Source organism: Haliotis rufescens, unplaced genomic scaffold (assembly GCF_023055435.1).
Source record: "Haliotis rufescens isolate VD_foot unplaced genomic scaffold, xgHalRufe1.0.p SCAF_25, whole genome shotgun sequence".
NCBI lineage: Eukaryota > Metazoa > Mollusca > Gastropoda > Lepetellida > Haliotidae > Haliotis > Haliotis rufescens.
The window spans coordinates 677033-694607 of record NW_025963946.1 but is presented as its reverse complement, the minus strand read 5'-3'; the positions used below and the strand labels follow the sequence as shown (position 1 = coordinate 694607).

The following is a 17575-nucleotide window of genomic DNA, read 5'->3' as shown; positions in this document are numbered from 1 at the left end:
GGTGTTTTTTTTTAACCCTACCCTTTAAGTTATGTATAATTGTGCAGTTTCCAAGGATTTAAAAAATGAAATTAATATGGACCGTGATTTTGGCTTATATATATGTTGAAAGGATGTGCTTCACACGGAATGGTTAATTTAGCACTTGCTGTATTGTGACAGATCGGAAACAGGCGACATGTTTATGTCTATTATAAATGTCAATCAGTCATATGATCGATAATTAACGCCAACCGTGACCCATGACCCCAATGTTGACCTGCCTAGCCTCGGTTCATTCTGACCGATTACATAACCCTCCCGATAACGATAATAAATAGTCGATACGTAATGTTATGTATCCGACACAAACTCGTTCTATTGTCTTTGTGACGTCATTAATACAATGAGGCTCAATACAACTGAGCAATGTGTATAATCAGTTGTGAACACTATAGCCGAAACATGATTACCACCGGTTGGTGTTCATACCAGTATATAGGTTCCTGAAAGCGCTTAAACCATCTGCATTTCCTTAATGTTTCCTTACATGAATATATGTAACTGTGATTACTTGCTAATCAAACACGCACTCCGTTTCTTTCCAAAATACATGTACAGCAATATATACAAAGGGTCGTCATATAATAAAACAATATATGTCAAATTATGACCTGAAGCCTTTATACAATTTGACTTTCTTGGATTCATCAATCAATCGTCTATTTCTGTGCTGCGGAGTTCACATGTGGATATTTCAGATGGAAAACGTGACAAACAAATATTTAGAGAGTGTTGTGTACAAATTCAGCAATGTAAGCATGGCTTGACCTTAGGAAAAATGCCCAAGAAAAAAAATCCCCAACGAATTAGGGGTGAGGGGGTGGGGTAGGGGTGGGGTGGGGTGGGGTGGGGTGGGGTGGGGGTGGTGGGAGTCACAAAATAGTCAAAAAACACATTCTAATTGTTTTATTTGAATCAGTATAATATAATAACAATTAGATCTATAATATTAATACAAAACAATTATTTACGTGGCACAATAGGAACTTTTGACTTACAGTAATAAAAAGTTCACAAACTTACAGTACATAAAAAGTTACACACTTCATTAGCACCGACATTACAGCTGAGGTTTGTTTACCCAGCCTGAGGTTCCAGCCAGCCATTGAGGAACTCGGGCACTGTCTATCGACCCTCGGCTATGTTCAGACTCGGGTTTAACAAATGTTTCTGAAGCTGGTAACGCTTCTTCCTCCCCGGATGCTTGTCAAAGACATCTTGCACTAAGACAGTCGAGGCAGCGATTTTCTTTCTGGAACCACGCAATTGTGCATCAGAAGTATGGACAAACAAGGTTTTCATAACGTTAATTTTTTTAAGAATCTTTTAATCCAATAAATCCCTTTAACTTTATATGCTAATACATTTAACTCGAAAATAAGTAGTCATTAATCTATGTGAGCTTATTAAAAAAAAACCTCTTAGGGTGGTATTATTTCCTTGTTGTCTTTTTCCCTTGTGACTGACCGTCTCCGTGGTCCAGTGGTAGGGCGTTCGCCTGGAGAGCGGAAGGTCCGGGGTTCTATCCCGGCCGCGTCATATCAAAAGACGTTAAAGGATAGTACTTGTTGTTACCCTGCCTGGCGCCTGACCTTTCGGGGGGCTAAAACAACTGGTCGGCTCGGAGTATTCATGTTAAACTGCGGCATGGTATGTCAGTGCATGGGATAGCACTATAAATCGGCATCAGTCCGGACTAGTACAAGCAGCCTCACACACGTGCTTGCACGTCGCTATGTAAGTGCAATAGTCTTGGACGCGACGTTAAACCCCCTTTCATCTCACCTCACTTTGACTTTTTTTTCCGATCACCGAGGCACTGTGACGTAACGTATACTGCATCGCAATCTTCACTGATTCCTGGATTCGCTCTTTCAACCTTCTCAACAGATGCCACACCACTAATCATTTCCACCAGAACCAAAAAAATCGTGTTTGTTTTGTCAGTGTGTCGTGGTAGAATTCCAAACTGATGCTTTACTAAATAGGCTCACTGTGAAAACGGTCTCTCAGTATTTTCCAATATATACCCCCGCTAATGACATTGCTGGATTATTGCAAAAAGCTGCGTAAACCATACTCACTCACTCAATCGCTTTTACACATACACGTGCCATTATTGTTAAAATTATCATAGATTTTTCTTCTCTTACCGGTATATACTCTCAATGACTATCCGCATATGAAAGTGTTGTGTGAGGGTATACAGTGAGTGAGTGAGTGAGTGAGTTGGGATTAACGCCGCTTTTAACAGTATTCCAGTTATATCGCGGCGTGTCAGCTTAATGTGGAAGGAGAGCCCGAAGTGATGCAGGTCTCAGACATATACCACTTCGGTGAAACCCACGAGCATGGGTATGGTGCTGACAAACCTAGAAACATAATCGGGGCGAACCGTCATTCGAACCCACAATCATAGGTTTCTGGTGTGGCCAAGGGACGTAACTCTGCACAGCGAATCGCGGCGCCTTAGACGACTGGGCCACCCGTGCTCCCGAAGGTATACTGTATGGTGGCTATAAGACAGTTCAGATGAGGTTGTAGGTTGTTCTTAAAATCGCTATTCACGAACGCTACAGATGAGCAGCTGAAACGTTCTATGTCCGATGGAAATCTTAATTCTTTACGTTTCAAACATCACCCCACAAACATCCTAAATCTCAATTGTTAAAATTGTTTAATATTGACATCCTCAAAGGGGTATTCACAAAAAAAGACTCACTCTACTTGTCAAAACATGAGTTTTAGAGCAATATGTTTGTGAACGTCACGATATTTCTTATATTTATATCGCTTGACCTACAATAGTGAATAGTACAAGCAGCCACACACGCACGCACGCACGCTTGACCTGCAATAGTGAATAGTACAAGCAGCCACACACGCACGCACGCACACACGCTTGACCTACAATAGTGAATAGTACAAGCAGCCACACACGCACGCACGCACGCTTGACCTGCAATAGTGAATAGTACAAGCAGCCACACACGCACGCACGCACGCTTGACCTACAATAGTGAATAGTACAAGCAGCCACACACGCACGCACGCACGCACGCACGCTTGACCTGCAATAGTGAATAGTACAAGCAGTCACACACGCACGCACGCACGCACGCACGCTTGACCTACAATAGTGAATAGTACAAGCAGCCACACACGCACGCACGCACGCACGCACGACCTACAATAGTGAATAGTACAAGCAGCCACACACGCACGCACGCACGCTTGACCTACAATAGTGAATAGTACAAGCAGCCACACACGCACGCACGCACGCACGCTTGACCTGCAATAGTGAATAGTACAAGCAGTCACACACGCACGCACGCACGCACGCACGCTTGACCTACAATAGTGAATAGTACAAGCAGCCACACACGCACGCACGCACGCTTGACCTACAATAGTGAATAGTACAAGCAGCCACACACGCACGCTTGACCTACAATAGTGAATAGTACAAGCAGCCACACACGCACGCACGCACGCACGCTTGACCTACAATAGTGAATAGTACAAGCAGCCACACACGCACGCACGACCTACAATAGTGAATAGTACAAGCAGCCACACACGCACGCACGCACGCTTGACCTACAATAGTGAATAGTACAAGCAGCCACACACGCACGCACGCACGCTTGACCTACAATAGTGAATAGTACAAGCAGCCACACACGCACGCTTGACCTACAATAGTGAATAGTACAAGCAGCCACACACGCACGCACGCACGCTTGACCTACAATAGTGAATAGTACAAGCAGCCACACACGCACGCACGCACACACACACATACACACACACACACGTGCAACTATCTTGAACGCGACGTTGAACCGGATATCACCTCAACTCACCTCATAAGCGTAATGTGTATTCAGCCGTCGAAGAAAATGACTTAAAACCAAAACACATTAAGAAATATGTATTAATTCAAACAGACACACGCACAACCATAGTGTTATATATCACTTCATGCTATATAACATAAAAAAAAAAAGAGTTAAAAAAGTATCACCTCATTCCAAAAATAAATGGTTCATCAACAGGACCCCCAACAAAGGTGAAAAGCATACTATTTTCCTTGCCTATGTTTGCATGTCAGATCAAACGATTGTTTGACATTACACCCAATGACGTAACCTTGTATCACAAAGGTCAGCATGTCTTGGGGCCATTGGCGGACATTAAATGGACATGTATTGTCCAAACATAACTAAACGTTTGACAGCCACTGACCATGGCCTTAAGGTATCCCGCCACAACTGTCATGCACTTGAGATTAGAAGAATACGACTGCATTGAAACCTGTTTCCAATACCTACGTGAAAATGAATAAAATTAGTATTTTTGTAAATCTGTATCTAATTTGAACGCATGAAGTTTAACAAAAATATCACATCATTACTTTCAATTATATTTGATAATATTATTTCCTGAACCAGACTTAAAAAATGCATGTAGACATTTTAGGGGTGATGTTGATGTTGATGTTGATGTTAATATTTTGTCGTAATTTATGCAAACTTTAGAAGAAAACAAAGTTCTCATTATAATTTTAATTGGAAAACGATATTTACGGTTTATAGATGTAAACTGAAGGATGTAAAACTTTTAAATTTTCAGTACAGATTTCTACATGGAATTATCTACACAAAGAGGAACTATTAACAATGAACCTTGTGAACAATAGCGTTTTGTAGTGCTGTCAGTGAGGACATCAGTCATGTCGTTTGGGAATGTAATGAAACTAAACAATTTTGGAATGATCTTGAACTTTGGCTTGATAATTATTTTTAACAAAAAAATAAATTGACAATATATTTTATTTGGTTTGGTTCTAACTACTCTAATACTTTAATCAATCATATAGTTTTTGGGGAAAAGGCATTTTCATGGAAGTGGAATTAAAGGAACCAAACCGAAATTAGATATACTTTAAATCTATTTAGAAACATATATTCAATCGAGAAATTTATTGCTATAATATATTTATTGCTGTTGATACATGCCATGTTTGAGTCTGATTGTGTGTTGCAGCTCTTTTGTTTTGAAATAGGACGATGTTTGTGTCCAACCCTTTAATTTTATAAAGATTGTATTGTGCCATTCTATGCTATCCGACATATGTTTTTGATGGAATACTGTATTATTCTCCAACTCTGGGAACAATAAAAACGATTTAAAAAAAAAATTAAAAAAGTTCCCATTTTTTCACATGTTGTAAAGTGCTTTGTCATATATATTTATGATTCAGATTTATCGAAATGATAGGAACAATATATCAGAAGTCAGGAGTTCAATGCAATTTTTTTCTTTCATTCTTATACTACAGGTGGGTAAGCTGATAATCATTATTTAGGCGTTTAGGTCTGTTTGAACTGTATATCGCGCCAACTTCTATCCTCACACAACAATTACAATCTCTTACGTTTTAATCCACAATGTTTTGTAATGTATCTTTACACTGTCCGAAACTGTGTGATTGGCCGATGAAGGTAAACAAAGAACAAAGTCTACGCGCACCTAATTGAAATATGCTAATATTGCCCAAGAGCCGGTGTCACGTGACCGTGACGACAACCAGAAGAAAAGTAGCGACTGGTATCGCCTTGCGCATCCATCATCCGGGTCTTCGTCAAGGTTAGATCTCTCTCCTTGCTCTGCTTTCACCATGGCTGATAACAAACTTACGGTTAAGCAGAAATTTACTAATTTCTGTTCGTTTCTTTACAATTCTGAAACTGGTGAAGTCCTTGGAAGATCTGGCAGGAATTGGGGTAAGTGTATATTTGCTTCTCCACTTTACCATCGAAAACAGGAGCGATCAGCACCCCCGTGCATGTTTGGTCGGCTTCTGTTCAGACATCACATTACTACAGAAATATCAAATGCTATACGTGTTTTTAAATTAGGATCGTTTGCATATAGCAGCATTATTAACAGTGTCGGGCCTGTTGTTATTCTTTGAGGTAACGGCAACCCACAATGATGTAAAGATCTAGATGTGACTTGTAAGAGAAATTTTCCATGGGCACATAACCTTAGTGCTAGTTTCGTTACAACTTGTAATGAGTTATTATCAAGTAAGATCCTCTGTCGGAAAAACTCTTATCATTAACTGTTGATGTTGTTATATAATATAATGGGTACATAGACGTGAGTATTTGACACCATGCTGGTGTTTCAGATTGCTAGTGTGTTGGGTCTTTGACCCTTGACAGACTTTGTAGTTTGTAGCACAAGAATCGCCATTGCAATATTTCCAAATAATGGAGCCCCGAATTGTCCCGTCGAAGGCCATCATATTCATCTTTAATGGGTTACCAGACCCATAAGTATTCAAAAATGTCTAAAGCTCAGTAATGTTTTTATCAAAACCCAAATATTTGAATTTTCTTATAAATGAAATTAATGACAAATATTATTTGAATCTGTTGAAAAAAGCTTTTCAAACAGTCAATTTCTTGTCTACACAGTCCATGTAATATTTATTTAAAAAATTCTGCAAGTTGACAAACATACTAGTTTGGACTTTCTATGCAAGTGACCAAATGTGGACATTGTCAGATTAATGTCCAATTTAATCTAGTCCTTTAGCAAATAAATTCTGCTTTGGTCTGGTTAAAAGGATATTTTCAACAACAATCGTATATCAGCAACTGACTGTTATTCAAATCTTACGATTTTATACTTAACACATTAAGGCTTAAGACATTCGATTTTACAGTTCTATATGGTTTTCTTTCAAAGGTATGGTTGTTAGGCAAATAGTATTATGCTAATATGCAGGCTCCATGGAAGAAACTGAATGCCGAGGGTCTTTTCAGGAGCTTTGGGGGTGATTGTGAAGATGAGGACAATTCACTGTTTTGTCAGCTTAATGCCTGTTTCCCTATGGTCTCAGGTCACCCTGAAGAGAAATGTAGGTCAAATACTGTCTCTCACTAGGCCATGATGCTTGGGTGATGGGTGGCGAGGGGGGAAAGGGGGTTCTGTTAATTATGACCTAATGTTTGTTTGGAGAGCTGCTCAAGATTTTACTGTTTGTTGATTTGAATTGAAGAATCTATAAAATAGTGGTTTCATGTGACAGACATACCAGTGTGTTAGGGGGCTTTGACATGTACATGACAGCTTAAATCTTTTCAGTGTCCAAAAATGTCTTTTCACTGTACAAAATAGGTTGAATTTAGACAACATGTCTTTGTCATTCAAATGTAACCTTTAATTATCATTGAATAGTTGTGAATGAATAATTAAGAGTAGATTCTCTGTGGTAAGTAGAAGCAACTCCGTAGTCATTGTTCCTTTAAGTTGTCACTCTTGGATAAATGTACTCAGTGAGGTTGTTTTGCTAAACATGTCAGCACTTGCAATGATCAATAATTCCATAGAAATCAAAAGTGCAACGACTCCTGTTATTTTCAGGACAGTTCAATTCATTTTCATAGGTGTGGCAATGATCTTTTATCAAGGGTACATGGGAGGTTGAAGATGAAAATGATGTAGACAAATGCTAACATCCTATCATTCCCACATTGTGTTTTGTTAGTAACTTACAGCCATGTTTTTTCTGAAACTTACCTTAATTTGCCTGCACTTTTATTTGAAATACCATTGTGATTTCAGAAAGTTGCTATTAATATCAAATTTGCTAATCTTGTATTCACACAGTATGATTTATGGGGGATATACAACTTCATATGTATCCTAAAATAGCCTCCCTGACTTTGTCAATGTCATTTGCTGCATCTAGACTTTCATTTCAATATTTATCTTAATTTCTCTCAAAGTGTCTGTAGGGAATAAAGTTGAGTTCTGAGTTTGTCTGTTGCCTGTTTGATTATATTGATTTTACAAGATCCATGGCAGAGATCACGTCGTTACTATGGTTTCATGGTGTGTGGACAACACTGAGTAACAAGTTCAATGCAAACACATTCCCATTAGCGGATCAACTGCATAAACTCATTTTTGAAATTACTTCTGTCTCCTTTTTTTGGGAGAATATTTGTGGCAGAAATGTCTGAAAAGATGTGATTCTAGCTGAAAATATTGAAATTAACCTGAAACAATTACAAACTCTATCATACTCGTTACATATAACATAACTCCTAAAGAAGCCTGACATATCCCTCATGACAACATATATTATCTTTAGAAATACAAACATGCTACGAAGCTGATTGAATGATTTGACATGTTATTGTTAAATCAATAAGTTATCAATTTAAGAGTTACACTATTTGGCTTGTGGTAGCCCCATTGTGAAATTCTTGGGATTCTGATTATGTGTACAATTACAAAGCTGTTCTGCAATCTCAATGCAATCATTACATGTAATTATGTAACGTTTCCCAACAGGTGTCTGCTAATGCCCTTGATATCAAGTGTCAATGGCTGGAGACTGTTGCATAATATTATATATCTGCTTGTGTTGTAAAACCTGTTTTGGACTGGCCCATGGCAAGAGGTGCTTGATAGGGAAAGTCATGGAAAGTCCCAGTGACATTCACGGTTCAGTGACCAAGGAGAAAAGGTTATTACCATCTCCAGCTTATGAGCAGACACAACTAATGTTCTACTGCTGACAGGAAAAGTGAATGACAGACCTAGCAGTGCTCATGAAATTAGATAATAGTTGCCAGTGCATGAGAGAAAGCACTTGAAACAGTCCTTGTTGTGAACCTGAAGTTAAAATTAAGGTGTTTAGTGTAGGCCAAGTTTCAAATACTATAGCAGCATCCAGGACACCTTACAATTCAATTACTGGTTTCCAAACTACTTAATTAATAAAATGTACCAGACATTGAGCCAATTAAGCATACAGGTAAAGTTTCTGTATCAAGATGGGCCCAACTAGGGATAACAATCTATTGACATAGCACAAACCTCACAGCACAGGTGCATTACTTATTGGAATTAAGATTAAAACACGAGTAATACAAATGCTCTTAACCTTTAATGTGCTTTATTTGTGGCTTAAGTGACACATTCTGATATCAAACCGCTTATGACGATATCCTTGAGTCCGTAGTCACTTAAATAAGTCAGCCATATGTTTGGTGAATTGAAAATGACAATGAATTAGATAATTGCATTTGTACATAACGCATAATATTTTTTGATAATATGGGGGAAAAACTCATCTTCATGGAATATTTAAATCTGTTGAAAACTTGTTTGAGTTTTACTTCTACAAATTCGTGATATTGTAAATGCATGCACAATTACATTAAACTTCCTGTTTCCTCATATAGCACTTTCAGAAGTTGCATTTTTAACGTTAAATGTTATCTTGCCAAAGCATAATTTATTTTTAAAAAGTTTGAAGGGGGCCCTAGATTGCTATTGCAGTAGTGAGTGACTATGGTTTTACATCGCTTATTTAGCAATATTTCAGCAATAAGGCGGGGAACACCAGAAATTGAGCGCAATTGGGGAATCAAACCAGGATCTTTAGCGTGACGAAGGAACGCTTTAATCACACTCCCTACTGTAGCGGTTAAGCTTGAGTACCATGGGATCCCTTTAATTTCTTACACTGTACAAGAATTCATTAGTGTAGTGGTTAAATTGAGGACCTTGTGGGTCTGAGCTGTGGTAATTTTCATGAACATTCAGCCCCCATGGAGATTCCGGGTTAAAATAGTTCTCAAGCAACCTTTCCTTGTTGTAAGAGGTAACCAAATAGTGGATTGTTGCTCATAACTTGTTTGGTGATTGCATGTCATCATACCTCAACGACATGGATTGTTGCTCATGATATGGATCAATGGATTTTAGAGGTAGCTGTCATATTGTAAGCTAGGATATTGCCGAGCAAAGGAATGTTGTTAATGTTAGACATTGTTAAGAAGAAGAATTTATTTGTGACAAATGTTCATGACGAACTAATATTTCTTGATGCCAACCCATAAAGATCTGGGTTAAAATAGGCCTTAAGCAACCAATACTTGCCGTTAAAGGCGACTATGTTTGTCGTAAGAGACGACAAATGGACTCAGACTTGCTGTCTAATTTGATGCATGTAATCATATTCCATTTGCGTAGATCGATGCTCATGATGTCAATTACTGGATTGTCTGGTCCAGACTTGATTCTTTACAGGCCGCCTTTATATAGCTGAAATATTGCTGAGTGTGGCGTTAAAAACAACTTGTTGATGCCAGTCATGCTAATGATTGTTCTTCTTTCTTGCAGGAGAGATCACCCTCTTCTACATCATCTACTATATCTGTCTTGCTGGCTTCTTTGCGGCATGCTTTACTGTATTCAATACAACACTGGATGAACATTTCCCCAGATTAATGCATGAAGATAGTTTAATACGAGCAAATCCAGGTAAGGAATCAACTAGTTGACTGTTTTAAAATTATCTGAAAATCAAGGTGTCTTGTCAAAAGTTTTATGTCATTGTGTTGAAATTACATTGACCATTGTTGACCCTTGTTCAGATTTTTGTTAAGTTATGTTTTGGTGTGACCAAAGAGAGGTGATTAAACACAAGCCCTTACCACTGAGTGACAGATCATCTGGGTTCAGTGAGAATACTGATATGATGATATGGTACAATGGACTGGACCAAAGGTTTATAGAAACAGGAATATTATGATGTATGACATGTATGTGTCAGGTAGATCTTGTGTTTTGCCCATAGTTTCAAATTTGTATGGGTCCTTATCATCTTCAGTAAATCTGTGTGTCAATTTATATTTCACAATAAGCTACATTTTTTTTAAACGAGGGCCCGAAGAGTTTAGTCTCGGCCTGCAGCTTCTTAAGTCTGTTGGTCCTGACGGCAGCCTGGTAATAATATTTTTTATTTCAAACACTTTCAAGTACTTGATAAATCATTGTATGACTCCAAGAAGTATCACATATTGCTCATTAGGCTATCAAGAAATATATCCTGCTAGTCGCATAACCTTTGTAGGTGGACCACCCAAAGCGCGAAACGCTGTGCATTACGGCCATTTAGGGCAGTACAGGGGACGCACCCCTTTGAAAAGTTTATAATCTAGACTGCAAATGGTCAACTTGGAGAAAGAATTTAAGACATTTTCAAACACATTTCTTCTTGCATTATAAGATGACAAGATGAAAGGAATCTGGAAAAATGTTAAAACTTACTGCTATGATGTCTACCTGATATTTAAATTCTATCTTCACAGACAATCGGTCATTCTCACATCGTAGGCCGATCATAAATTTGATAGCCACTGCACACTGATAAATCCTTTTTGCCAGGGTTTGATTCTTGAGCTGGGATAGTATTTGAAGACCATTCATGATGTCCCTGGTGGTAGTATTGTTGCTGTTTGTTCATGAAAGACATCTTCTAATTGTGATAATGATTTGTTATCACTCAGAGATTTTAAGATCAATTTTTGTTTGCAGGAATGGGATTCCGGCCTATGCCAGACCTCGCAACAACTTTAATCCGTTATGAGATGGCCAATGCAAAAAGTTATGAGCCATATGTGAAGCACATCAATGACTACCTGAATAAAAGTGAGTAGCAACAAGCTCTGTTGATTATTTTCAGATTTTAGGACATGCTTAATGTCCTTAAAATTTGAAGATTATTTCTGTCTGACAAACAAGTGTTGGGTCTTGGATGTTCAGTCTTGATTGATTGGATCATCATTTGTTCATATATATAGTTGGTAGTGGTGCTTGACATATATATCTATATTCCAATACCATATTCGACATAATAAGCACCCACAGCGATTTTTGCCAATATATTTTGGCTAGTGAACAATCCCAATTAGCACCCTTCCGATTGATCAATGTACACAATACTTATATATTCGTGTATAATACGCACTAGTGTGTTATATGCACCCTTAATTACGGGCAATTAAATTCTGGATAAATATATCTTTGGTGTGTAATATGCCCAGACTTTTCTTTTGTATCATTTCAGGCTGTGAGCATAAACCGTAAAATTTACGATCTTTCAACTCTTTCACCAAAATTATATTCTAATAAGAGCCCCCTATTTTTTATTTTGAGAGTGCCCTGGGCGCTTATTACGTCAAATATGGTATCTTATATTTTGGCCTTGTTTGACCACGCTTCTTAAATTCAAAATTTGTTTATACCTCTGTAAACACCTGCTGAATTCGTAAGGCTGAGGAAGCTGAACTTTAGCATGTTTCTCCTTATGATGTCATTGTATTTTCAGTTCATTAGATTTTAGTGTTGGTTATTAATAGTAACAGCAACTTTTGTTTTGTGTCCCCATATATTATTTTTAAACTGGCTACATATCCAGGTGAGCTACATTGCCATGGCACGATTTTTGGGATGTGTATATATTGAGAGTATTTGGGATGGAAAATGTTTCAGGTTAATTTGCATTCTTGAATAGGATCATGTACTTGAGAGAGTGCTCCTTTGGAATGTTGACAAACAGACTGTTGTTTCAATAACATTAATTGTAATGTTTTGTGTGTAGATCACAGAAATGCCAGTGGTGAACTGGTTGATTGTCCGGATGGAGTGACTCGCCCTGAAGAGTCTAAAGCCTGCATAGTTGATCTCAATTCTACACTGGCCACATGTGGAGAAGACTTCGGTTTCAAAATTGGAAAACCTTGCATTCTGCTCAAGTTAAACAAAGTAAGTTGCATCAGGTATTTCAGTAAGGTCTGTTAATCAGCATGTTGGCATTTATAAGTGACAGGTCCCCTGCAGTGTCCTTTTCACCATTGGCACTAAAGCTTTATATGGCACATTGTAAAAGTACAGGTGGGTCATGTTGGCACACTTGTGGAATTAAGAATAAATCTAAAATGCATTATGAGTTTGTTTATACTTGCTAACTGTTGCAAAACTCAAAACTACGTCGGCTTTCACTGCTACAAAATTAGCTCTACTTTGCTTTGGCCAAACGATTTGAGTACCTGAACTAGTCACATGATTATGTTACGAATGACAGTGCTATGCCAACAAATCAGTGTAATGAGAAAAACCAAAGCGCTTTGTAAAGCTGATTGCGATTTGTCTATTCTCTTAGTAAACTCATCACATTGCTTGTGGCAGTTTTAAACTTTAGTTGCTATGTTGGAATCACCGGTTGTCAAACGCCCATGTCAGTCAGGAATTCTTAGAAACTTTAGTACTTTACCCATGACTATCATTTGACCAACCAGCAAATCATATGCAATGTACCATGCTTTATTGTTTTACAAATTCATTTTGAAATGTTAATCGTTCAAGAAATGTGTTGAACAGATGTTGCTTTCTTTTCTTCGTGTTCGAATTGTTGACCTTGCCTGTATTGGAAGATAAAAATAGTTAGTGAACTCGCACTCTCAAATACTAAGTACTGTATGGTTAACAAATAACAGCAATTTGACATGGCCTCCAATATTTTCTAAATGGCCCACATGACAGAAGACAGGTGGCCCATGGGCCCACATTTTATAAAGGCTAGGATGAACACTGCATGTGACTGAAAAGAGCAACAAATTTCATTAACCATGCAGCACAGACCAATATCTTGTATTTTTCTTTGCAAATAACGTATTTTGTCCTGATTTCCAAGAGAATTGGACAGATATTAATCACTGGCGTTTTTCTCCTTTTGGTTAATTGTGTATTCTTTCAAGGGTATGTGCATGATGACGAAAAGTTACATTACTGTCGTATTACTTATTATTCCAAAGGAACAGCTGTTTCTTTATTTGAAGCCATATTCATAATGAATATTTATTTTCAGGTATTTGACTGGACTCCGGAGCCTTTTGAGTCTGACAGCCTGCCCAGTAACATGCCTGAGAGCCTTCAGGCAAAATATGATCAGACCAGTATATGGATCACATGTGAGGGAGAGGTAAGTCATTTGTTGTCCACATTTTAGCTCTAAAGAGCTTTTGCCCTGTACTCCACGTCACAGTTGGTGGCCAGTACCCAAAACTTGTTCTAAGAGTAAGAGTCAATAGAAATGTTTTTTTGTTTTTTTACTTAATCTGAGGCTGATATACAACCCCACATTAGCTGCATATGTCAATACCAAATGATGTGTATGGCTCTGTAGAGGTGACTTGTATTTCCCTGATACAAGGACTGTTAAAGAGAAAGAGGCTTAATTCTTACATATTCATTATTGCATTAAATGTATTGATAAACTTGTTAAGATACCTCTAAAAATGAGAAAATAAGACGGAAAGAACTTTTGTTCCTAGGTTGAACCGAAAGGATTTTTCCTCCAAAGGGCACGTATTATGGAATCCTAGAAAATCCCTGGGTGATTACAAAATATAACCTGGCTAGTTGCATGTCATCATGCCCTGCCTTTGTCATAACATAACCTCACCCTTGTGCATCTTGTTTTCAGAACCCTGGTGATAATGAGAACCTGGGTGAGATCGAGTACCTGCCAAAGCAAGGCTATGACTTAAAATACTACCCATACAAGAACCAGAAGGACTACCTGTCGCCCCTTGTATTTATCCGTCTCGCCAATATTACCCCAAATGTTGGTATGCTTATAGAGTGCAAAGCCTGGGCAAAGAACATCTGGCACGACAGACAGGACAGACAGGGCAGCATTCACTTCGAAATCATCATCGATTAATGTTTTGACTTAGTATAAAATAGGCATTTATCAATTTGGGAATACTCTGTGGGACAAAGTCGTATCATTGAAGACCTGATCCTAAATTTGTAAGACTAGACATGGTAAAAAAAAGGGACGTTAACAGTGCTGTTTGTTTAGATGTAAAGTATGAATTAAGCGTAGCACTGTTTTTAAGATCTATTGAAGGTCAGTCTATGTACATATGACTTTCATCCCAAAGGTTTTGTATTAAAATCCCTCCACACCTTGGACTGGAAAAAATTACGCCAGTAATAAATTAAATCAGTGTACGGAATACATCTTGAATGTTGAATATGAAATTGTTACCAAATGTGATAAAAATAATTAAATCTTATTAAACATTGTTAAAATCTTTGTGTGAATGGTGTCTATAATTTTTAACTAATTATATCAGATTTTAGATGTAGCTCATTAGATATCTAAAGCTTTATGTAAAAAAGTGTAAATAGATTGTTAGCGTTATGAGATTCTTTCTTTTTCGTCCAGATCTTTTTTTTTTCATTATTGGTTGTTAGAAATAATATTGTATGTTACTGTACTGTCAGAAATAGGACATTTTGTATGTCCTGTACCTTATTCTGAACTTGACAGAATGGAGAAAAAAATGTTATTAAACGGAGATGCCATCTTTATGACAATCTGAATATAAAGTTTTTAATTGTGTGATAGATTCAGTTTTATAATTTTGTAGATTATATTGTCCTAGAGAAATAGATATATTGTCTTTATCATATAACCTGGATTATGAGCTGACTAGAAATGGAATGCCTTATGAAGCAAGTTGTATGATGTTCTATTTGGCATTTGTTGTAATCTAATTTGTGCATAAGCTTCCCTTGAAATAGTGCAATTGTTTCATAAGGTGTTCGATACTATAGTTACTTTCTTAGGATAAGCTGAGGGTTTTGTCTGAGAGTGTTCATTGTGCAAATGTGATGTTGATTGACAAGGTATACCTTGATGGTGAAGTTTACAAGTGAAGGTAACCCTACATTTGGTAGGGCCTGATCATTGTACATGGCACATTGTGTGAATGACGATGTATGCAAGAATATTCACGCATAGGCTGGCTTTGGAAATAGCGGATATACACACTAAGGATTTTGGTATGGGTTTATGAAAGGAATAATGTTTTAACAAAAGTGATATGGATCGATATTTGGAAGGAAAATATTCTTGATGGTAAAGTCACATGTTCTGCAGTGAAGATTTGATTGCACTTCGAACTGATTTCAAAAAGAGCGCCTGATATTCACTTCAACCCCACAGTGCAAAATGTGTATGTATAAATGTGTGTATCAATAAGGAGTGAATCCTGATGGTTGAAATCGACCATCGCTTATTTCACCATTTGTCAGCACATTCCCATGTAGGTAGTTATATATATATGTGTGATATCTTAGGACATTCTATTCAGGGAGGAATCTTGATTTGAACATGTTCACCAGTCTTGGTGACACATAACATTGGGACATTGTTATCACATGCGACATACAAGTGTTATTGACGAGAATATATTTCACAATCTACACCAAAAGTTTTGTCATATCAAGACCAATAAACTTAGTGTTGAGAAATGTGTGTGCCATAGTTGAAGTCAATAGTTTGATCTAAACTCAATCAAATGAACATTTCTCCGCTGCCCCATGTAATTGTTTATGATCACTTGTAAGAAGCCAATGTTTGTGAGCCATTTTTAGAAACGGGTTGGGACCCTGGTTTGGCCAAGACGTTTGTCTGACTGACTGTCACCAGTTCTATGCATTTCTACATTCACATTGTCGGATTTTAATATTTTTGTCTTTTTATGGCAATGTTCACCATGGTCGTTTTAGATTCCTGCAAATGCTATAAGAATAACAGGCCATAGGTTGTAAGTGCAAGCATATCACAGGTTGATTGGTTTGTTAGAACTGCATGGCATTTCTTGAATAATTTGTGTCATATTCTTCACATATTCAGAACAATTTGCATGTACTTATTTCTAAATTTTTAAACTTCATCACAGTTCATTTCTATTTATCTCTTTGTACTTTGTCTGTTTTATCAACATCAGTTTCAACTTATCCCTTCAGACTAAGTACTTAGTTGTCCTAATTTAAGTATCATACTTCACAAGGAAAGATATTTCCTCTGTGAGGAGTGATTGTCTTTTGCTTTTAGTTCTGTACACCATCGTAGAATGTTAACCAGATATCTGTGAAACGGAATAAAATTTTGTTTTAATACATCTCAACTTGTGTTTTTATTATGATCAGTGATGAAATGGTTCAGTCAGACTGCAACTGATTTCTGAATCAGCATGTTGGATGGAATGACTTGTAGATTAAATATTTGTTTATTGTTTACTATGGACTTGGCAATATTCAAGCTATGTCACTGATATCTGTAAAGAGTGGAGTTGGACCAGCTGAACGACTGATAGATATGAGCAGACGTCCCATGCTGTCTTGGTGATGAGGCCTAACACCGGATATGTTGTAGTCGCATCTTACCACGTGCATGGATGGAGACCTTTTCTATCTCTACATGCGGGTCAAGTCAGTGCACTGGCAGAACTGATGCTTTCTGTGTCGATACATTCCAGACCTACAGCCATGGCTTCATCAATAATAAGAGGATGTCTTTATGGCTCCATTGAGCAGAAGTTCAGCAGATGTGAATTGTACATTTAGGGTTAGCATTACAGACATGTGGGAGTTATGAATATTTGTTTAAGGCATCAGTGAGCACTATTCCAGCTTTATCATGCAGCCTGTTTGGGACTGACTGTGGACTAGGCAAACTGGTGATTGAAGGCATGAGCAGTGGCACAGCCCATCGTGTGATTTGGACAACCCGATCCTCTTTAATAAAGGGATACCAAACAACATGTAGCAAGATAGGTTTAGTGGGTTCCACACA

The 17575-nt window shown here is 37.7% G+C and overlaps 1 protein-coding gene across 1 annotated transcript; it reads left to right on the top strand.

Moving 5' to 3' along the window:
* The first annotated feature begins 5660 nt into the window (after positions 1-5660).
* Positions 5661-16899, top strand: LOC124123711 (sodium/potassium-transporting ATPase subunit beta-like). Its single transcript, XM_046486879.2, has 6 exons — positions 5661-5834; positions 10261-10401; positions 11458-11571; positions 12524-12687; positions 13790-13903; positions 14408-16899. Exons 1-6 carry the CDS (start codon positions 5729-5731, stop codon positions 14645-14647), a joined length of 879 nt encoding a protein of 292 aa, XP_046342835.1. The 5' UTR covers positions 5661-5728; the 3' UTR covers positions 14648-16899.
* The last annotated feature ends 676 nt before the right edge of the window (positions 16900-17575 follow it).